We start from the raw sequence: 22,529 nt of genomic DNA on the forward strand, positions 1-22,529 counted from the left end.
TAATATATTTTGATAGATATTAAAATATTAAATTTTATACTTATTATTAATCAAGAATAATAAGAATAAGCTAAATTTTTAGGAATTTTTATAAATATAATCGATGTATATTTTAAATATCTTTAATCATATCTTTTATAAGCTGTTTGCAGCTTATTTATAATTTAAGCAAGTATAGAATGTCGATCTTGATCGAAGACACTAAAATATATTAATGAATTTTGTACGAGGAATTAATCAGTAATGTATTTGCTAAATTTTTACGAATTTGTTTACATAATTGAATTATATCTTCAATATTTTCAATCAAAATATATTGATTACATTAGTACTTTAGCAGCAGCATTATTTTGAGAGCGTTATCATTTTTGCGAGTAATACTACTCTACATTTTGCAGATCATGCCGATACATTGCTATTGTCTTCTAGAAGACGGTTTTACAACCGGCAAGATCGACTCGCGTAACTATTCACTCTGCCGGCAACTACCTCTTCTCAATCAGTAAAAAGCAGGCTTGCGATTATAGAGAGCGTAAAGAGCCACGGAGAATCAAAAGGACGTGGAGGGCATTCGCGGTTGCGTCAGGGCGGATCGGAGCGCTCTCGCATAATGCACCATTGTTGTTTTTTTTTTTTTTTTTTTTTTTGATCTCGCAGTAATGCGCGTCGCACGGTAATTCCGGCGAGGAAGGATGCGACTCGTGCTCTTTGCGCTTTCGTTCGCGGGGCGATCGAGCCGAGTTCCGCTCGTCTCGGCGCGGAACTCGACGAGCGGGAAGCGCGCTTGTTGCCACGGGGCATGTTCGACACAGTGCCTTTTTTCGTTCTCTATTATTCTCACTGCAAAGCCATAACTAAACTGTGACCGTGAATGCGCGATTTAAATGGCAAGTTATGTATATGTATATAAGAGTTATGTAATGTATATCGAGAATATCGAAAACTGAAATCTTGCTATAAGTAATCCGAGATTTGCTTCGGCGTTTGTTTTTATTTTGCAAGGAAACATAGACTGTTATGTTTAAGACAGCTCAAATTTTTTCGTATGACGAAAAGATTGTGTGTTATGTAAGATTATTTTCGGATATATTATTTATTGTAATAATTTTTTTATATGTGAAGACTTTCATCGTTGTAGTCTAGTTTTGAAAAGTTCCCATTGTTTTAAGATTTTACAGTCTATTTTTTCTTAGAAAAAGTATTGAGAGAGTTTGTTACTATTATTTATTAAAGATTTTCACTTTTAGTTTCGCATAATTCTTTTCAAAGGAAATCAATTCTTTCTAACTTGTCAATGTGATGTCTATCCGTTGCATAATTAATAGGAATTGTAAATTAAAGACATCTTAGAAACTAACGATAGAGATAAGAATCAAGATAATACTCAAGTTTTATGGTAATCAATTGTTACATAAAAGTAATTATAATAATTAGAAACATGATAACGTTCTCAGTACCATTATTCATTCTTAATTTAGTTACTATATTAACTGAATGAGCGTAAGCATCAAGTCTTTGTTAATTGCCAACTATTGTCGTCTATGTTTGTCGAGCTATACGAATTTAGATTTCTGATAATATTTGGTAATATAATATTTGACCGCTTTAGCAAATAATATCTAATGATCGCATACAGGCTCATCGTTAGGTTTTATTTGCGTGTATCTATTCTATAGTATTGGCAAATAAGTTCATTAGAAGGGTACCCCGTAACTTATCGCCGAAACACGTTCCGCATGTGTACATACGTACGCACACCACGGGCGAAGAGCTTACGATTAATTATCTCCTCGGCCCTCGATGCAACTCTTAATGACGATCGGTGCGTAACGACGGTGTGCTAGTCACGGGGTGAAAACGCGTTGCGGCATATGGCGCGACACGTGCGGCGAAACAACCAGGTTTACAAGGGCAAAGGCGTCTACAAAATTGTTCACAAAAATCTGCTAAAACGGTCTTATTTAGTTTAGAGAAACTGCGATTGAAGTATTAGAGTATTAAATGTAATAAAATATGTAAATAATATATGCTTATTTGTGTTACATCCTTTTTACAAGCTTGTTTACTAAATTTTGTATAGTGCAGTGTGAAATTTTTGTAGAAATTTAATTGTAATCAAATCGAGAAGCAATCGTTAAGAGGCATTAGAGAGAATTCTGTGAATTTGTCATTTTCATACACTTTTAATATAAAGAATAAATACGTTTTTTAAGCTAATTCGTTAATTGCGTACAAATATATAATATTTATTATAAATAATATTTATTTTTGTTCTTAGATTATCTTATCCTCGACGCCTATGTACATACACGCGTACATTTACATGATGACCACATCATTTTATCAGGGTATAACGGGGTATAACTCAGCTCTAAGTCCCACGCTCGCAAAACGACCCTTAAGTCGCTCTACGCAAAACTTTCTACACTCAAACGTGACGCGGCACGTGTACTTGCTGCAATGAGTAGTTTCTAATTGATCATTGACCGATCCAATTACGTCAAACGTTGAACTGGAAATAATTTCGATTACGAAGAATTGCGGTAAATTCGGAGCTAAAATTGGACGTCGCCAGATTTGTCATGCATCGTAAAAAATTTTTTAATTTTTTAAAATATGAAATACAGATTTTGACTTTCATCAGGGCTGGGCAGGTATTTGAAATACTTTTATTCATAAAACATAGTATTTGCAACACAAGTGCATTTGTATTTCAACGGAGCTTATGAGGTTATTTTATATTTAAAATCGAAAGATTGACAGTTTTTTGTAATTAAAATAATAAGATTGATGTCGATCTTATTAGTAGTATTTAAAATACAAAATATAAAATACTTTTATATATGTGTGCTCTTACGAAATACAAATATTGTAAAATACAATTGTTTTACGAATACTGTTTTTCAAATAAAAGTATTTACATGCCCTAACTTTGATGAGGAGTCGAAAAGAAACAATTTTTTCAAGAACAATTATTAAGAAATATTGACTAAAACATTCAGAAGTAAATAAAAAACTATGTTTTTGACAGATAGAAGACAGAGGTCATGATTTTTTAAAATAAATTTTTGTAATCTTCTAAATTAAAATCTGTAATATATATATATACAGTTATTAACGCTAGATTTGATATTCATTTAATTTATGTTGATTAAATGACATTAGTTAATTTTAAGAAATCAAAATGACATTACTTGTATAAAAAAGAACGTTATAAATATTAAATGTATTTTAATAATAAAATAATTTAATTTGCAAATAACATAAAAAATATACATATGTACATAATTGAGTTGGTTCGATAGATCCACTATTAGGTGGTAAAATTTTTGTGACACTTACATTTTGTTTAAGTATTTTAATAACATTTTGTACAGAAATTATCTAATTTTTTTGTCATATCTTAATTGCAAATTGCTCTGAGAAAATATGACTATTTGCATTACTTGAAATAAACGATACTCCGTCGATGCTTTATTTTCGTTGAATGCTCTCAGACACGAGCTCTCTCTTGTTCAACGATCGACAGAAATTAGAATTGACGTTACTACGATCGCCCATGTGATCGTTGATCCGGAAAAAAAAAGCGGTCGACGGGAAAACGACGGCTTCGTTGGGCGCGTTGGCAGAAGCGTTTCTTCGCTGGTCGTTTAACTCGTTCCGCGCGATAAATTGGACACCACTTGACGTAAGGAGAGACGGCATCCCTATAAGCGTACATGAGAAGTAATTAACCATTAGTACGAGCGACCGATCGGCGCCTGCGGACCTTCTGCGATGCAGAAGCCGCTATAGGCCTTGGTTCTGTACGCTACCCGTTTATTGATAATATCACTCATTACGGCCTGTAAATTATAACGTACGTTCTTCATTACGTTCAATGGGCGTTCATAGATGATCCATCTACTTGAATTCGACTTTATTCGAACACTGTCTAACATCCATTATCGATGCATACCATGTGTCTCATTGTTGAACATGTTGATTATACAGGATAGTCCGTCATTGTTTTGTAGCGTTTTGTTTTGAACTTTCTCCTTCAGTCTGTTTCTCTCTTTCTAAAGAATCCACTTCTTAAATTTTATTTAGAGACCAGACTTTATTTAGACGAAGATAATACAGTAGAACTTTGTTTATCTGTACCTATACTCTATTTATATGAACAAATTTATGCTCAATTTCAAATATTTAAACTCATAACTGAGAGCAGTAGTTTGGATAATAGGAGCTCAACTTTAGTTTTTTAAACATTTCTATTATCGGAACTATGCACTCTAGACGGGAGAGTTAGCGAACTTCTATTATCTAAACTAACTGTTTTGTCCTCTGACACGTTTAGAGTTTACAGTAGATAGAATCTACTGTACAAGCAAAAGTATTTTCAAATTTTAAATAAATATTTTTGTTTTGAAGAATTTAATTAGTTTTTGTAGTTATTATGTATTAACATTTTTTTTAATTTTCAAAAGGCTTCTGAAAATCTCAAACTTCAAGCGAAATAGTCTGCACATTTTTTTCGTACGAAGAAGTACGGAAAGTAATTAGCTGGCCAGTTACAATTTAATTATCGGTATTCGCAGCAACGCGTTTTTCATACGCGCGGGATGTACCTGGTAACTTCCTGAGTCGCGACCGGACAAAAAGCGAACGAGAAAAGCGACCCTGCTTCCGTTTCGTCCTTCATGCATGCGCTGCGAATAACAATAGGGCCATAGTGTAAACGTACAGTATTTATTCGTATTCCTCTCGAGCAAACGGGTGAGCTGTCCTGACAGCGATTATTCTTAATGTCCCGTAATTATTCGTTTGTTGACGCACAATGTGGCTTAATGTAACATCATCACGTAGCAAACATACGTTGCGATATAGTGAAAGTGGCATACATTCCTCTCTATATACGGATACGGAATGCTCCTAAATTGTCTCGCGTCTTTTCTTACCCTGTGTCTGCAACTTACAAGGAAAGTTTGGTAATCCGAAAATTTCTAAAAATCTACAATTTTGTAGACACGAAAAATATGTTACGCGATTTTATAGTCATATAGCAATTTTTGAGTATAAGAATTAAAATTACTCAATATATTTTCGAACATTAAGAATTAATCTCGCGTTTGAAAGATTATTACAATTCCGATTCAATACAAGGATTTTATATTATAGAAGGATTTTATATTGGTTATTATCGAAGAATAGCACCTTTTCTGTGTTAAAAGAATACTGGAAACATTTTTTGTTATATGTATTATTGTAGGCTGGAAACGCATGGAATTTGTATTTAACATTTTAAAACTATTTTTTGTAGAATTTCTGAGATATTAAAGAGAAATATATGTGGAGAATACCAGATTTTCTTTAAGAGATGTTTTTATTTTTTTATCAGTTAAATTATTATTGGATTCATATATGCATATTTTATTTCTGTAAAGTTTTAGATTTTTTAAGAATTTTTTAATGAAAGAGTTTGCTGAATTTTTCTCTTTTATTAGATTTCACAATCTCGCTTTTATTCATAGAATTAAATTAAATTTCGAATTTTTTAATTTAGCAGAATTATAATACAATTTGATTGCCATATTTATTGTTAAGGATTTGGCAGAGAGATTTCTGTTTTAATTGAGATTAAGGCTTTGAAAAAGATTAATAATGAAATAAAGAAGGAAAATATAAAGAAATTATGAAAAACAGTGATGTTTGTTTGGATAGTTAAACGTTGCTTTATTACGGTCTGCCAATCGCGATCGTGATATGACTTGTACAATGTATATATAATTTTTATGCAGAAAAGATTTGTAAGTTAGGAGAGGGTAAGGAGGGAAACGTCCGTTCGCTTGGTTTTAAAAAGTATACTTGGCAAGAGCTGGAGAGATGCAATCGTACGTATGTAATGATTTTAATGATAGCTCATTGAATGTCTATGGCAGGAAACGCAAGTGAAAAAGGAGGGCTTAGTCCTTCAAACATTTCTTATTTACGTTGAATAAAACACGAGAATCAATTTACATCGATTTTGCAAAAATAATAAAACACTCAATGTATTAATGTATCATTGTTTCTATAAGATTTGCTTTCAAATCATTTATGCAACTTATATTATTGATTATTATGCATTATAATTAAAAATTTTTTATTATTTGATGCCGAAATAAGAATTTAATGCTCTTGCGTCGATTAAAAATTGTGCAGTGATTTCTTTATCAGAAAGGAAAAAGTGAAGAAAAGATTGATAATAAAACTAGCAGCTTTTTTATGTTAAATAGTTTTTATACATTAAAATAAATAAATTAAATAAACGTAGAGAAATGTGAAGATGTGAGTCTAAAGGAGATGCTTTTGCAGAGAAAAGAGAATGAGAAAGAATTAAAAATAAGTACAGTATCACGTTGGCATGTTGAAGAACGCCGACGGTGCTTTGATGTGATCGGTCGAAATATGCAATATGTAAGCAAGCTTGCTCGCAGACTTTAAAATTAGTCTACGTGCTTTGTCTACGCTATGCGTGCTTGTCGTCTGCGTACTTTTGTGTGCATTTATCTCACGTCTACTATAAACGTGCAGAAAACGAGTAAATCATTTCTCCATTTTGTTACGTGTACATAAAGAGGATATGTATTGTATCAGTCGACGAATAGACGTTTTAAATAGAATGTAAGAGAAACAAAATATAACACAATACGTTGGACAGACAATTAAAAAGAATTTCAAAACATCGAAATCATACAAGATGGAACGTTTGCTCGTATATATAAGATAAACGTCTGCTCCTTCTGTCATAACGGATCATAGATTAAAATCCGATCATGATTTTCAAAGGAACAATGTAAAAATTCTAGATGAAGAACCTTGGTATGGCAAAAGATTAATTTCTGAAATGATGAATATTAAGAGACAAAATAACAGCCTTAATTTTCAAACAGATACCAAAGGCCTCCACAAAGGATGTATACCGATTACGTATATAAACAATATATGACTTTGTAGTACCAAGAAACATTAATATTCTAATATTGTGCAGTCGTTATCGGTTAGTCAAATCGTGTAGTTCTTAATTTTTGACTTCATTTAGTTCTTATTATTTTTTTTGACTTTTTAAATTTGTAACAAAAATTTTTTAATATCATCAACTTATATTTCACTTCATTAACACCACGACTGATTAGTTGATTACTAATTTATTCTAATGTATATTTCATCATCATAAAAAATTTTTTAAATATGATATTGTGAGAAACATGAGTGCTGTCTGGATGAGTTATTTATTGAGAAAACGAATTTGCTTAATTATTATATTTAAATTCATTACTCCTCGTTCTATTATACTAGATTATCGATTCTGCCAATATTTGATTTACTGATTTTCTGTCGGCGAATTTCTTCTCTCGGAGAGAAACCTACTGAATGAACTCTCTCGATATATTTTTTGCCAGGAATTTCTATCAATTCATTCAGTATTTAATGTTAGAATAATTACTATTAGCGGAAAATTTAAATTAGTTGAGAACATCCTGTTTTATAGTCTGAAGGGAATCAAACACATTTTCATGGCAACTGCCTGTGGATATTGAACGCTCGTGAGAGCGCATAAGAGATCGTGAATAATGTATATCCATGTCGCGTATGTTCTTCGCATATTAAAATTTTCACCGCGTCGTCTGACGATGACGTCTCTGTCGCGAAAAGTACACGGTACCGTGCGTGAATAAGAATTCGCGCTTCCTGGGTGCGTCATCGCGGACGCAAGAACGCGCGCGGCTGAATCAGCACGGAATTAATCGGATCACCGCGATTGGTTCTTGATGCGACGGCCGATCGGGATTAATCTAACGGGAATGCTGGGTATTGCTGGCGCAACTGAATAATCTCGATACCGCGTGCGCGCGGCGACGCGCTAATTGTATTTATTAGTGAATGGATCCTTTGTGCCGCGTCGACCTCGCGAACGCATCCTTCGCAATCGAGTGCTCGCTGCCGTCATCGAAACGTGAACATAGAACGTTTCAGGATTAATGAGAACGATTGAGAGACAAATTTTTACGAGAAACAGTAACACGTGAAAGTGAAAGTTAATTTTTACATTTTTCTCAATGCTACATTAGTAATAATAATAATAACATTTTTACTTCTTTATTATTTTATCAATTTTATACAAAAATTATTTCAGACGTTCCGCAATTCTAATTTATCTTAATTTTCATTTGTTTCAAATTCTATGTTCATTATTTTATTACATTATGTTTTATATTTCATTATATTTCGATGATATGCGTGTACGTAGGGTTTAAGTATTGTATGTTTAAATGTATATATTTTATAATTTTTTGAACGTTTTTTTGTATTATGTGAAGTTATAAATAGATCTTTATTCTGATTTTGATAAATAAGTTGTCTAAATAAGTGCTGAAAAGATAGTATAGTAATTTAGTTCTCTCTTAATGTGCGCTGTAGTTAAAAAAAAACTTTAAAAAAATACGTTAGTTTCCTTATTTATCCACTAAAAAAAATTTACAGTTATATAATTTTGAAAATTTTAATTTGGAAAAGCACCAAAAATTTTATCTTTAAAATTGTATTCTTATTTTGGAATGAAAATTATTTATCGGGAATGTAGAAATGGATAGTGACGGAAGATGAGGGAAATAGTTTCCTTGGTTGTCTTCGATCAAATAGAAAAATACCTCTCTCATATTTCGCATACCTTGTATGACACGTATGGAATTGCGGAAATCTAAGCGTATCACTGTAAGCATCACGGATAAATTAGGGAGAAACGGATGGTCCCACAGGCATGGTTTCGATGATGTCATGAGTCCAGTAGGGATCAATCGGAGAGTCAAGTGATAATTGCGACAATCGCGAGTATGCTTTCCAACGAGACACTCAATTCATCCTCCTTGTAACGTTTCTCCTTCTGTCTTTTTCATTGCTTTCTTTTGTTGTTCGTTTTATGCGTTACACGTGTCCTGTAGATATTATTACAATCATAATAAGCTAAATAAGAGCTGCGTAAAATACTTAATAGGTGTATGTTTTTAAGAAAACATTAATCTAATTGTAAGACAAAACAGACATCTTATTTTTGTAATAATATAATTAAAATATACGAATTTTGTGAACAACTGTAAAATCCGTAAAAGAAATGATAAAATAAAATAAGAGTATGCGTATTTACAAGAACGTTATTAGATAATTATAACTAATTGAGAAATATTATATAATATATATATTGGAGGAAATAAATTACATGCTATATAGCTGTATTTATATATAGATAATGACAAGAGTCATCTAATTCGGATAAAACAAAAGTCAGAATCAAGAATTATATTGTTAATTAAGAACAATTTAAATTAACTGTCGATAGATGGATGATCAAGTTTAATTACAGTTTATAAAGATTTTTTATTAGCAATGGTAATATAATGCCATTAAAGTTACGGAACAGACATTTAAGATAAAATGCTGAAGAAATAGAAAAATAATGGGCTTATTAAAGAAGTATCAGATTTGATTGTTTACTCCATAAAGCTTATTCAAAAACAATTTTTTTGCAACATTAGAGAGTGTACTACATTTTAATTTAATTTATATTTAAGACCATCTCAAGTATTGTCTTAAGATGTTATAAATTCTAATTTTATATAATTACATTTTTTTGTTTAGTTTCCGATGGAGAACCAGGGTTATGAGGAGGATCAATCGCGCGCAGCAAAAGAGCAGTCCATCCTTGAGTCTCACCGGTGCGATCAACAGCTTTGCACGGACGTGATTGATGTGATCGATAATCCTGTTGTCGTGAAGACTACACCACATCTCGAAGGCAATCTGTACGAGGACATCACGATTGGTGCAGAAATTAGTACTTGCGAGTTTTCGGAGCGGACGCCTTGTCCTGACGAATCTCGAAATTTTTCCGAGACCGAAGATCGCCAGTCGAGCGATCGGACCAGACAGGCTTGGATTAACTGTAGGCCGCCATCCCTCTCGATCGACAGACTCTTCCAACAAAGCTCGATAGTATTCCCTTCAACCAGAATCAGTACGAATCACGACAGCACAGCCACTTCATCCAGGGCGAGTGAAGATGATCTTGAGAGAGTCTTTGAGAAATCTCATAATCTTCCAGCACTTTCCCTCTCCGAGGACGTTTCAGCGAATGTATCCATGTCTCTTGCGGCGAATGAAGACTCATCGCGAGATGCCTCGGTGACGCAGTCCGATCGTCGACCGAATCGCAGACGTAGGAAGAAGGACTGTAAACATTGCAGAAGCAAATTAGCCGACGTGGGCTCTTGCGAGAAATTAAACGAGTTGATCGTTAGCAAGGACAAATTTCTGAAAGAGAACGGAGACAATCACCGGGATAGGCACCCAGACGCGTCCACTCTCCTGTTCCGAGAGTCATTTTTGAGGCCGCAGAACATAAAGGTCTATCCGATCGTGAGTAGGACGAGTCTCCGGGATATCAGCGACAAGAGAAGTTCGGCGTCCGAGTATGGAGTGCGTAAGACGGAGAATGTGGCCAGGTTCCTGCTGAACACAGAGAACGATAGAATGGTGGGTCAAGTTGCTGAGAGTGCCCAGAACAAGGTACTGGGAGTATCGGGAAATGGGACTGATATGAGGATTAACTCAATATACTCGCAGGACCGTTGGTATAACAAGGAGTCACAAATATTCTATACCGACGTCAAGGATCAGAATCCTTTTCAGGTAAGTTGCTAATAAGTATAAGCATTGACGTGTCTCTTGTTTCTATTTCTTTCTTTCTTTCTTTCTCAAGTATTATTACAAAATTTATAGATCGATGTTTTTTTATGATTTCTTGAAAAGTTTCTTTAGGCAGTACTTTTTAAATTGAAGCCAACACAAAAATGTTATTTACAAAATTACCTGTAAAAAACATGACGCGTTTTGTATCGAATGAATTAAAAGAAAGAGTTAAAAATGAGGATTATAGAACATAGAAACCAATAATTGGGGACGTGGGCACTAATAATAAATCTGTTATTACCAAACTTTCAGAAATTCAAGGAACATAGTAATCTTTTAAAAATAGAGTCCTTATGCAACTGTTTGAATTTTGAATAATAAATCGGGCACGAACTTTTGCACTGATTTGATAACACATTTCACGTTAAAACACTTTTAATTTACCAACAAATTTTTTTTTAAGGACATATATAAATATTATTGAACTTTGTTCTCTTTCACACACACCGGATACAATGTCACTGATATATCTTTATTATTTATTTATCATTTGTCCTTTATTATTTATTTATTTTCGTGTATAACATTACCTTGGTTATTGGTGCGCTCGATTATTATTATAACATTTTATATTTTGACGAGGATAGATCGTTTAACAGTTATTACTCAAAATTTGATCGTTTTCACTTCATAATATTATAGTATTATGTTTTGCTCTCCTGTTGTATCGGTGAGTTGAATGTAAATAATTAGTTTCTTATTGGTGGAATTATCTGTCTCATTAACTTATTAGTAACAAAACTTAATAATTATACAGCTATTAGGAAGGAAGATTTACAATGTTATTAAAGTTGTGTAATCACCTGTTCACTTAGTGTGCATTATTCTTCTATTCTCCGTGTAATATGTAAATCTGTTGAAAGTAAGTTGGAGTAAAATCGAAATGTTCGGATCTGTGCCTTTGTGATTACATTATTATATTATTTGAAATATTAAGAACCTATGTATATTATATCACTATTTTAAATTTGTTATTTTTTAATTTTATTCATAGAATGGATATTGTATTATACATATACAATTTAAATATTTGTTTTCAAATTTTAACTATATATATTTATATATATGTAGAATTTAAAAAAAGATTATAATAAAAGATTGATATCCGAAATGGTTCATATAAAGAAACAAACACATGGCATAAATAAACAAAATGATACCGAGTCATTGCCTGATTGTTATACTAATATGATATTAGTTCTCTTTCCACCTCTTAATTTTTCCTTTTTCTGTCCTTTCCTGAGGTTTCTGCCTACTCATTTCTTATTTTGATTTCAAAGAGAACAGTCGAATTTTTACAGCTGTAATTTTAGACTATATTTATTTAATAATGGATTTAAACACACTGGAATTTTATAGAGCGTACATTTTTTATTACATCTCTGTTAAGGTAACAATTTATATTTTATACAATATACATATTCATAATTTTTAAATTTTAAATTATATACTTTTTGTTATTATAGATTTATGTAACTTTGCGAAATAACACAGAAAGGAAGATTCATATTCAATTTATACACATTTAATTTTATACTTTTGACTCTTTAATTTTTATACACAATTTTACTCGTTAATTTTTATTATATTTAAGTACAAATATTTAATTTTATTATTGTTATTCGTTCATTTAATTTTATTACACTTGAGTTTAAAATTTAACATTGAAAATGACCCGATCGGTGTCGAATTTTACGTCTGTGAATTTTACCTACTAATTTTACTTGTTTATTTGTTAAAAAAAGATGTATTTAAAATATGAATACTCATTAAGAAAGCATTTAACTTATTTATAATTATTAAGTTGCGTTTTATCTTTATTTCTGAATTTTAATTCTTGAAATTTCGATATTTTATCACAAGAAGTCAAATTAAAAAATGTCATTTCCTAATTTATAGAAATAAATTTATGAAGTCACTTCTTGAATTTTAACAAATGTAATGTTACGGCTGATATTTAAATAACGTTAATAATAAACGTATAACGATATTAAATTAAACAAAAAGCTTTTATAAAAATTAGAAGTGTTGTTATGATAGTAATAATAGAATTTTACATTTCACAAACTAGTTAAGTTTATAGGGAGACACAAGAGAGAGACTGAGACAAAATAACATCGAGACTAAAAAAGTTTATTGTTTTTCTGTATGTCAATTATTTTTTTTCTACATATGTAAATTATTTGATATGGAGATAATAGTAGAATTTTACATTTTAAATCATTTAATTGATATATTATATATTGTATTATGTACATATAACGTTCTGAGATGAAATAAGTCCATTATATTTTTCCTATGTGAATTATTTAAAAAGATGATATTAGGTATGAGAGATACAAAATGATACAATATATTTAGAGTTGCTAGAGTATTGCCAAGGGTGTTGTGTGGGGAAGAGAGTTGGGGAGAGCCACCGTGTTCGACTAGTTTCGATTTAACGACTGCCTGTTAGACGACACGTTTAGTTGAGCACATTGTCGCTATGCGGCGCGTTTCTGCGCAGGTTTCTCGTATTTAAAATTCACTGAGTAGCCAATATTAAGGACCTGAACGGTGCCGAAAGCATACTTACCTGGCGCAGAGGCTACCGTGATCAGGAAGGCGGTTCCTCCAGGGCGAGGCTCTTCCATTGCACTACGGTCGAGCTGACCCTTGCGAATACCCCTAAAGTGGGTATCTCGGGCGTATAATTTTTGGTAGTCGGGACTGCGTTCGCGCTGTCCCGGAATAAATCGATACAAACAGAACAATTGTTTTTCCTACAGCGTTCTGAATAGTGAGACTGGCTGTTTTTTGTCCCTGTGTGTAGGACACGTCAATGTTTCTCCCCATGGGGGAGATATTTAAATAAACAAATCAACTTTAGTGATGATTTTTTTTACGTAGTACTATTAGAAAATTATATATTAATTATATTGTATGTTATATACTATATTATTTATTAATAAATATTAATATATATTTAAAATGAGCTAAAAAAATTCCATTAATTAATTTTAATGTTATAAACTTTGCATGTGGCTCGTATTGATTATGTTTTATAAATTTATAACGTGCAAGAAGTCGATTACCTCGTTGATTACAAACCAATTCCAACTATTAAGAGTCTTAAAAAAATTGTGTTATACGTGCATAGAATTTATGTAGGTGTAGAAAAAAATCTACTTTTATAGTTATATCATATAAAACTAATTAAGATTGTGCAATTAGTGTGTAAGTCCTTTTTAATAAAAAGGCCGGGATCGCCGATTACGTGTCCGTTTCACCGTTCAATTTTATGAGTTTCGTGATGGTCTTGTCCACTCATTGAGCGAAAATTTACGCCCACGTACGTACGTGCAAATGCAAACGCGAAGCACGATGCCGTCAAAGTGTTACGTCACCGCTGCACACGTGCAGCGCGTGCCGGAGTGTACGCATGAGCAGGCGTAAAAGAGAGAAAGAGGAACTCGCTTTTAGAGCTTCATGACAGGAGCGGTCGATCGACATCTTTGACATTCCGCGGCGGAGTATACAATTGTGACTGTTCTTTTCAGTTTCTTTTTTTGTTGTTATAAATGTGATTGTTTTCGATTAGTGGCGATCGAGAATCGAACGACCCTAAATGCAGGTGAAGTTTAATCGTCGGATATATGCTGTAAAAAAATTATGTGGTATTGAAGAAACGCGCATTACTAGATCTCGATGTAATTCTGTACGAGTAGTTTGTGTCCTTTCTAATATAAAATGTAGAATAATATTATATGTTTCTGTAAATATATATATACATATATAATATATTTAGAGAAACACAGTTAATTATAACATAATTAAATAATATTTATACAGAAATATATTACAAAAATATATACTTGTAGAAAATTAATTACGCGTAAATAAATTTATTTATTTTCTATGATATGAAAATAAATAAAATAATAAAAAAAAAATTGGTTAAAATTGGTTAAATTGTATTAGCAATCTTTGAACGTTCGAAATAGTTAAGTCCCATTTATATATGTCGCTCTGTGATATATTGGATGTCTGAAGTACGTCCTGAGAATGTTATTTAGACGTCCTATACTAAAGTTATACGGATATGGATGTCCAAGGTATGTCGAATATGTCCAATTTTCAAGCAGTAAACGACTTCACTACTATAGAGGGATATAGCAAAGTTCAATTACTCGCATTTAAAAAAATTGACATCGAATAAGATAAAAGACAGTATGATGAGATTTCTCAGTAAAAAGTTCTTACCCTTTTTTTAATAGAATAATGATATAGTTGTGCCTTAAAGGTGAGATCCTATAATTGAGTTTTCAGATGAAAATTAATTAAGTTTTTTGAGTTCTTGGACATTATGCTGACGACGACTGTTCGGTGTTCTCTTTTTCCTAAAAATTTATGTATAAAAAAAAGAATATTTTCGAAATTCTCTCTGCCATTGGGGATTGGACATATTAACGATATTTATTAGACATTTTCAGGCGTACTATTGTACGTACGAAAGATGTCTACTCGATGTCTTATACTTGATACATCTATGTATGACGAAATTATAGTTACATACAGAAGGTGTATTGTGCGTAATTATAATAACCAGAAATTCTATTTTTGCTTATTTTTATTAAAATTTGTTTAACTAAATTAATATATCTTATTAATCATAATTGTTATATTTTTCTGTGTGGATATTTTTGTTAGACTTCTTTCAAAATACTACTATTGTATTTGAAGAAGACGAAAGAGAAACTTTTTCATCCGAAAGAATAAATATAATATCAGGATTGCTTAAAAGCGGTTAAATATAAATTCGCAGATATAACTTTATTTTAAGCCGCTTGTGTTATGCTTTCTATAGATAATTTGGGGGTACTATCCAGACACTTTAACGATAGCTAAGAAATCATGGCTGAGAGGAGCTTAAGTTATCATCGCCGTCATAAATAAAACGCGAATTAGAGTCTCCGTGACCTGTAAAATTTCAACAAGGTTACAAAAATATTCTGCAACACTTCCGACGCGCGCGCGTGTCTTTTATATTTATTCTGTATATCTGTTATGCCGCATTTAATCCTTGTCTGAATATTTCGCTTCGACAAGGAATATATTAAATGTATGTATTATTTTAATATTATTTAATTTACAATGATGAAATATATGTTTACATAAAACATTTATTTTTAGATAATAAATAATTTCAAATTACGACGTAAATCACGCGGTTACGTAAAGGATGTAAAAAATTTGTCGCGGCGTATTTGGATAGACTAATGGATTTCCACCGGATATCCGTGCATATTTTGATTGAAAGTTCTGGACGACTTGGAGATCAAATATAGATCGTGAGCGGGTGATTAGAGTGGACGGTAAATAAAGCACTAGAAGACAAGCGGTAAGAAATTGTACTGAGCGCGCGTTTTGGTACCGCGAGGTTGTATTCGCGGCTCATCGGGATGGCTCGTTCGCGATTTCCCGGCTCGCGCGAGAAAGTCACAAGAGCTGACAGCCTCGAGAGAAGAAGAAAACGGCCGCCGTCTGGCGCTGTACCGACGTAAAGAAACAAAACGGAGCGGAAGTGGAGGATGTCTATCTATAGCCCGACGTGATCGCGACGGTGATGCTCGTCGTCGTCGTCAGCGAGAGACGTGTCAGCAAAAATTACGAAGGCACATTATTGCAATAGGCTAGCAATTCTCAAATTATAGTTGCTGTCTTTGCAAGCCGATGTTCTTTCCAATGCATCATAGCTCGTTAAACGCAGAAAATCGTAACTGCGAAGGTCAAACGCAGGGATATAATTCCTCTGACGTAATCTACTCATCTAAATTTTATTATGCGAAACTCTGTACATTTCTTCGCAATTTAAGTGACTTGAATACATAATTAAAATGCCAACTACGATTATATTAATGAAACTCTAAGAAGTAGATCGGGCCACGTATTATGGAACTGTTCGCAACGTGTGCGGATTCATGGAAATTATTTCGTTTTCTCTAGAAGACAAAATCGATATTTATGGAATAATTAAGTAAACAATTTTGATCGAAATCCATTCCGAATAACTCCATAATACATGTTTTATTCAAGAATCGATTATGTGCGCTTAACAAATTAAAAATGTTATTTTTTAAATTCTAAGTATATATGTATATTCAGACACTGTAAGATTTCTATTTTATGACATCTTTTTTCATATCAACCTTTTCCCCTCTGTTTAATAAATTTTTTATTTTCTTTTTTTTTTTCATTTATTTATATGGAATTACGCTTCCTGGATATCTTCTGCTTGTATAAATTCACAACCTATTTTAGGATTCGGTACATTACGTTCTCGTTTCCGTTTTCTTTTTTGTTTTAGAGGGCTTATTCCCTGCCGGCACGGACGCACACCCCTACCTCGCAGAATCGTGCTAATTTACGTCGAAGTGTCAGAAACGAGCCGCCACCGCAACCGGCGCGCCTGGATAAGCACCGTCGCGGTTGGACGTTACACCTGGCTCGTCCCCTAAAGACATCCGGATGCTCAAGTCCGCTTATACCCCTGCTGATCGTCGTGCTGATCCTGCTGGGGGTCGCAGGGGTCGCACTGTACATCGTCTTCGGTAAATAAATCTTTATTTTATTTACTCTTGGTGTTATTTTATTTTCTTAATTGTTTGTCAAGAGTGGGAAATCCGATGTTTTTGAACAGATCTCATGATATATATTCTACTTTCGCGACTGTTTTTTATTTTACAATTTAGATTTCGTTAAATGTGAAAGTAATGAAGATCTGTTGTTCCTTTTTACATAATTTTCTAAAACGTCAACACGTAAATATTCTTCTGATTATATTATAATATCTATTTATTAAATAAGAATTATTTAATTTCAGATTATTGAAACATAAATTTATTAAAGATTTTTAGAATATTAAATTAAAATAGAATATTTTAGCCGAAGTTTAAAAAATGTCTAAATAGTAATACGTATGTTCGTAAAATCAGAACACAAGACATTTTTTAAGACATCTATGTTTCGATTTGTGTGCTGTCTGTGCATTAAACTTTGGGCCAAAGTTATCTCATTTTACGGTAGTTTGTTCACAAGACGGTCCTTACTTGCTTCGTTATTAATTTATTTTTAAAACTCTATCAAGTGAGAAATGAAACGTATACTGAAATTGCATACGCGTTATGTGTTTTATTGTTTATAAAGTATTTAATAGCTCGATGAAGATTTGATGAAGGTTAGAAATAGTGCGCTGGATAGATATGCGCGTTTGTCAGAATATAAAATATTATTCAGCCCAGGGTTAATCGTTCGATCAGAATGCTTATTGATTTATCATAGAAGCTTAATTCATCTCGCACTCATACTTGACTGTATATTGAATCGTTTCCATATCGTTAAAGTATATACAAGATGCTTCAGCTCTGCAATATCTTCTTAGAAATGTTTTATAATGTATATGCCCTCCCCCAATGAAATTTCATTACCTCTTTCTCCAATTTTTGTCTAGTTTTTATGATATTACAATAGTTTTACTTTAAATATTGTTATCAATACATACTATTTTTTGTAGTTAAAATGATATTAATGACACTACACAGAGTTCCTTGATAGTTTACGATAATATAAGCTTAATAACAAATTTGCAAGTCTTTATTCGAAGGTACTGTTCTGTGCGAAGGTTTGCGTGCCGGGACATCATATATTAGCCGGGAATAAACGATACACTCGCCATCGTAGGCGCCGTCGCCTTATCGTTCGGGCAATTAAAAGTATCTGCATCCCGCCAGCTGACGGCCGAGGTTTAATTCGACGCAAAGCGTGGCAATTGCTTCAACGAGATGAATTTAACCGCGGGGTCAACAGAACGTTTCCTCCGACCGTATCTGCGTGCACGGTCGATCGCGCTGAAGCGCGACCGCGAGTACTATGCGCGATGAAAAGTGGCAAGAGCCAACGACCGTGTATTTCGCGAACGTTCGGTATGTCTGGAATCCCGGAGGCTCGGGAGAAAGTTTCTCAGGCTATTCCTTCAACCCCTAACGGCACAATTAAGATGAAGGACAGAGAAGCTTTCATTCTCTTTTTCCATTTCCCACCTTCAACTTTTCGTTTTCCAAAAAATAAGTGAAAAAATCGAGGAGACTCTGTTTTATATTCGTGAATTTCTTTTTTGTGTTTTATTTCTCTCTTTTGTGTAATAATAAATGGGTTTTACTAAGTCAGTTCTTGTATAGTAAAAAAGAAAAATTAAAAAGTTGTAAAAGGAACAAAGAAAAACGTACATAATTTTGCTTTCCTCAATTTGCTTTCCTTGTATGTCAAAAATCCACAAATACTTTTTTAACGAAAATTCAATCAAGCTTTGTTTCCTCCTAAAAACAAACTTTTAAAAACAATACAATGGCTCAAATAATTGGAAAAAAAAAACACGGTATGATATGTACCTACTTTTGTGTGATTTTTGAAGGCTCTTTCCAAGTTGCAGCACGATTGTTTATTCTTTTGATAGTTCCATTTTTTGATGTCTTAACCGCGTTTTCGATATATTATTCATCTGCATTCCGTTGTTGCTTAAATGCGTAACAAGCTTTCTTAGATGCGATGATTGATCGCATCATGCCTCCTTCTTTTTTTCAGAGCCCGAGAAGCTCCAAATTATTCAGCAGTACCTGAAGTCGTCGACGAGTAGGTTGACGGGGCAAAACGTGACTTCCGATGAGCTGATCACGCCCGCGAACGACGAGTCAAATTTGACTACTGTGACGAACGATACGATGACGTTAACATCGACGATGAACATAGAAGAAACGTTTGCCGAGGGTATGTTTGCCATGAACGCCCCTATAAGCGGCAATCTGTCATTTCCGGGAAGCACTTCGCAGTCAAGCGAAGGCGTGGAAACGGAAGCTGCGAGTCAGAACGTTATTAATGCGACGAGATACTGCGATGATTGCTTCGAGGGCGAGGTGTGCGTTGCCACCTTCGGCGAAGCAGTGCCGATATGTAGGAGAGCCTATGATCGCGACGATCCCACCGGATGCGGTGGTCTTTGCGCCTTCGGTAGGCAGAAATGTCATCGTCTCGACGTGGACGCATTCAGGTTTGTCGCTGTTTTTTTTTTTATTGATAGCGTCGGGAGTCACTCTATTATTAGTAGATAACAACTAGTCTTTTTTAAGCGTCAATCACTGACGAGTAACTCAAAAAAAGGGAGACATTAACTATCATTACTATATCTGATATCAATATTATATTAGGGGAAAATTACCGATACTGACATACCATTTTATTTTTAGACAATATTTCTTAGACTAAGAGTAAAAATACAATTTCAAAAACATAAGCTTAAACTAAAAAGTGTCTTCTATCAGATAGTACAAGCAGTTTTTATAATACTCTTTCCAATTTTATAATAATTAAGTTTTCCGTAAGGTAAGCAAAAATGAGGGTTTGACAAAATGGGTTCCAAAACTGATATAGTAGACAGTAATGCCTATATTTCTATAGGATAAAGATATATCCTATTCTATAAAGAAAACTAATTTATGAAACTATAAGCATTTAAAATGACATAATATTATCAATAATACAGTCACTATTATTTAAATCACACAAAAGAATATCGTAAAAATTTTTTTCTCGGATTTGTAGAATTCGTTTTTAGCTGATTCGGTATAAAAATAAGCCACAAACATATAAATCATAAGTTCGTATTTCTTTAATTAACTAAATAAATCATGTTTTTATTAGTATTAATAAGATGCAAAGATTAGTTTCTGAGAAACAAGGGGTGTCACTTTAGAAGATTTATGTCAGTATCGGTGACTTTCCCCTAATAATATAAATATCATCTTTTTTTAATTTTATAATTGTTATAACTATTTAATATATATATATATAATAATTTTGTAAAATACAATATGTATATTATTTTTATTATTATTACTTTCTGAAATATGTTTTTATACAAGATATTTTATACACGAGTTATAAGAATAGCTACGTAAATGATAAATATGATCTAAGATATATTTACGCATTTGTAAAATGTTCGTATAGAAACTACGATAAATCTTCATTTTCATTATTTTCATCTTCTTAGAGACATAGAGATTCGATTTAATTAAAATTTCCTTCATTCAATTTAATTTATAATCAATCTGTCATCTACTTTAACGATTTTTTATTTTTATTAAAGATGCGAAAAGGTTGAACGTTTTTTCTGTCTGGATGACGAATGGACTTGCTCCAATGTGATGTGCATCCCCTTGGATAAGCGTTGCGATGGACATATGAATTGCTACGATCATTCGGACGAGTATGATTGCGGTAGATATAAATTAAAAATTATAGTTGAAACGATCTACGTATTTGTTTCTCTTTAGTATAAGAGAGATTTGAAACTACGGGATTTTATATTTTATTACAAATGAGTTTTGAATGTTTTTGAGGTTTTCACATATTATTGGTACTTTCTACAATTTCTATTCAGAAGCATTTCGTGGATTATCCTCTTGATGTGAGTGGCAATATTCGCAAAACTTTAGCGTTTAATAGAGAATCTGAACTCGGAGATAATCCATGGGTTTTGAGATTATTTTATTTTATTTAGCTTTTTCCCAAATGATAAGATTCTAAAACAAATCTGGGATCTTTTTAATGAAAATGATGGATTTTATAGTAAGAAACATCAATTAAAAGTGTTTGGGTTATTAGAACTAATTCGTAATCGTGATAATTATAAAAGAAAGTGGAGAATTATACGTTTTAAGTATTTTATAATTACATAAAAACATAATTATCAATCAATGGCATAATATTAGATATAAATGTGAATATTGCTCGTTCGTGATCTTGAATATTGTAAACCGGTCGTGTCCATTCACATGCGATTTGTCTCTTGTTCAAATATACTGCATTGCCCTAGTTTGTAGTGACCTATAACTTTCTATTATCGGCTTTCCTCTTCTTTACTATTATTTGCGAGGCTTCGGTTTGTCTGTTTTCACTTCTGTATCGCTCCAATCATATTTTTTGTTAAAGCTAAAGCACAATTCCGAATTAAAATCATTCGATATTGATTGATGGAATTTAATAAAAAGTGATATATATCTACATATATTTATGTATGCATATATATATAAATTATGAATGCCATCGAGCTAACAATAGGATACGCAAGCTGTAATGAAATACAAACATACAAAATTATTTTCTGAGTTAAAGAGATTTTATACAGCTTTGATGTATAGAATGTATATTCGCAGAACTATGAGTATGCAAGATTATTTTTAAAAGCGATATAAATAAACTATTAGCATGAACAAGAAATGTACGATAAGATGATAATATTCATATTACTGTAAAAATTAGCTTTCATACTATCGTTAATTCTTATTATTATTTAATGTTTGTTTTCACGATTGAGACGGGTTATACTTTTGTAATAAATTATATTTATAATTTATTACAAAGAATCCAACAATTTACTTATTTGATTTCATATCGAGAACAGCTTTGATATTTAATATGAGTACGGAGGTATGCAAATATAAACTACGCAAGTAGAAAATACAAGCAGAATGTTATCATAGATAGTACTACACGTTCTTTTTCAGTCTGCAATCTGGAGACGCATTTTCAGTGTGGTAATAAGACTTCCTGCCTTCCGTTGGAGAGGAGATGCGACAGAAAGATAGATTGCTGGGACGCAACTGACGAGATTAATTGCACGTTAGGTGAGCATTCCAGCGTTTTATCGCGATAATAATAGTCGTAAT

General features: G+C 32.6%; 1 protein-coding gene across 3 annotated transcripts in view; it reads left to right on the top strand.

The window, feature by feature from the left end:
- LOC108783470 (uncharacterized) overlaps window positions 1-22,529 on the top strand; it is a 40,652-nt gene that overhangs the window by 15,230 nt on the left and 2,893 nt on the right. For all 3 annotated transcript variants that reach the window (XR_001941023.1, XM_018552041.1, XM_018552042.1), the window contains exons 2-6: window positions 9,658-10,707; window positions 17,114-17,357; window positions 19,387-19,849; window positions 20,948-21,078; window positions 22,368-22,487. Coding sequence is in view for 2 of the 3 variants with exons in the window: in XM_018552041.1 (XP_018407543.1) it covers window positions 9,664-10,707; window positions 17,114-17,357; window positions 19,387-19,849; window positions 20,948-21,078; window positions 22,368-22,487 (2,002 nt within the window). In the remaining variant the exon portion in view is untranslated. The remainder of the gene's footprint in view (window positions 1-9,657; window positions 10,708-17,113; window positions 17,358-19,386; window positions 19,850-20,947; window positions 21,079-22,367; window positions 22,488-22,529) is intronic.

This window comes from Cyphomyrmex costatus, unplaced genomic scaffold (assembly GCF_001594065.2).
Source record: "Cyphomyrmex costatus isolate MS0001 unplaced genomic scaffold, Ccosl1.0 scaffold152, whole genome shotgun sequence".
NCBI classification, from domain to species: Eukaryota; Metazoa; Arthropoda; class Insecta; order Hymenoptera; family Formicidae; genus Cyphomyrmex; species Cyphomyrmex costatus.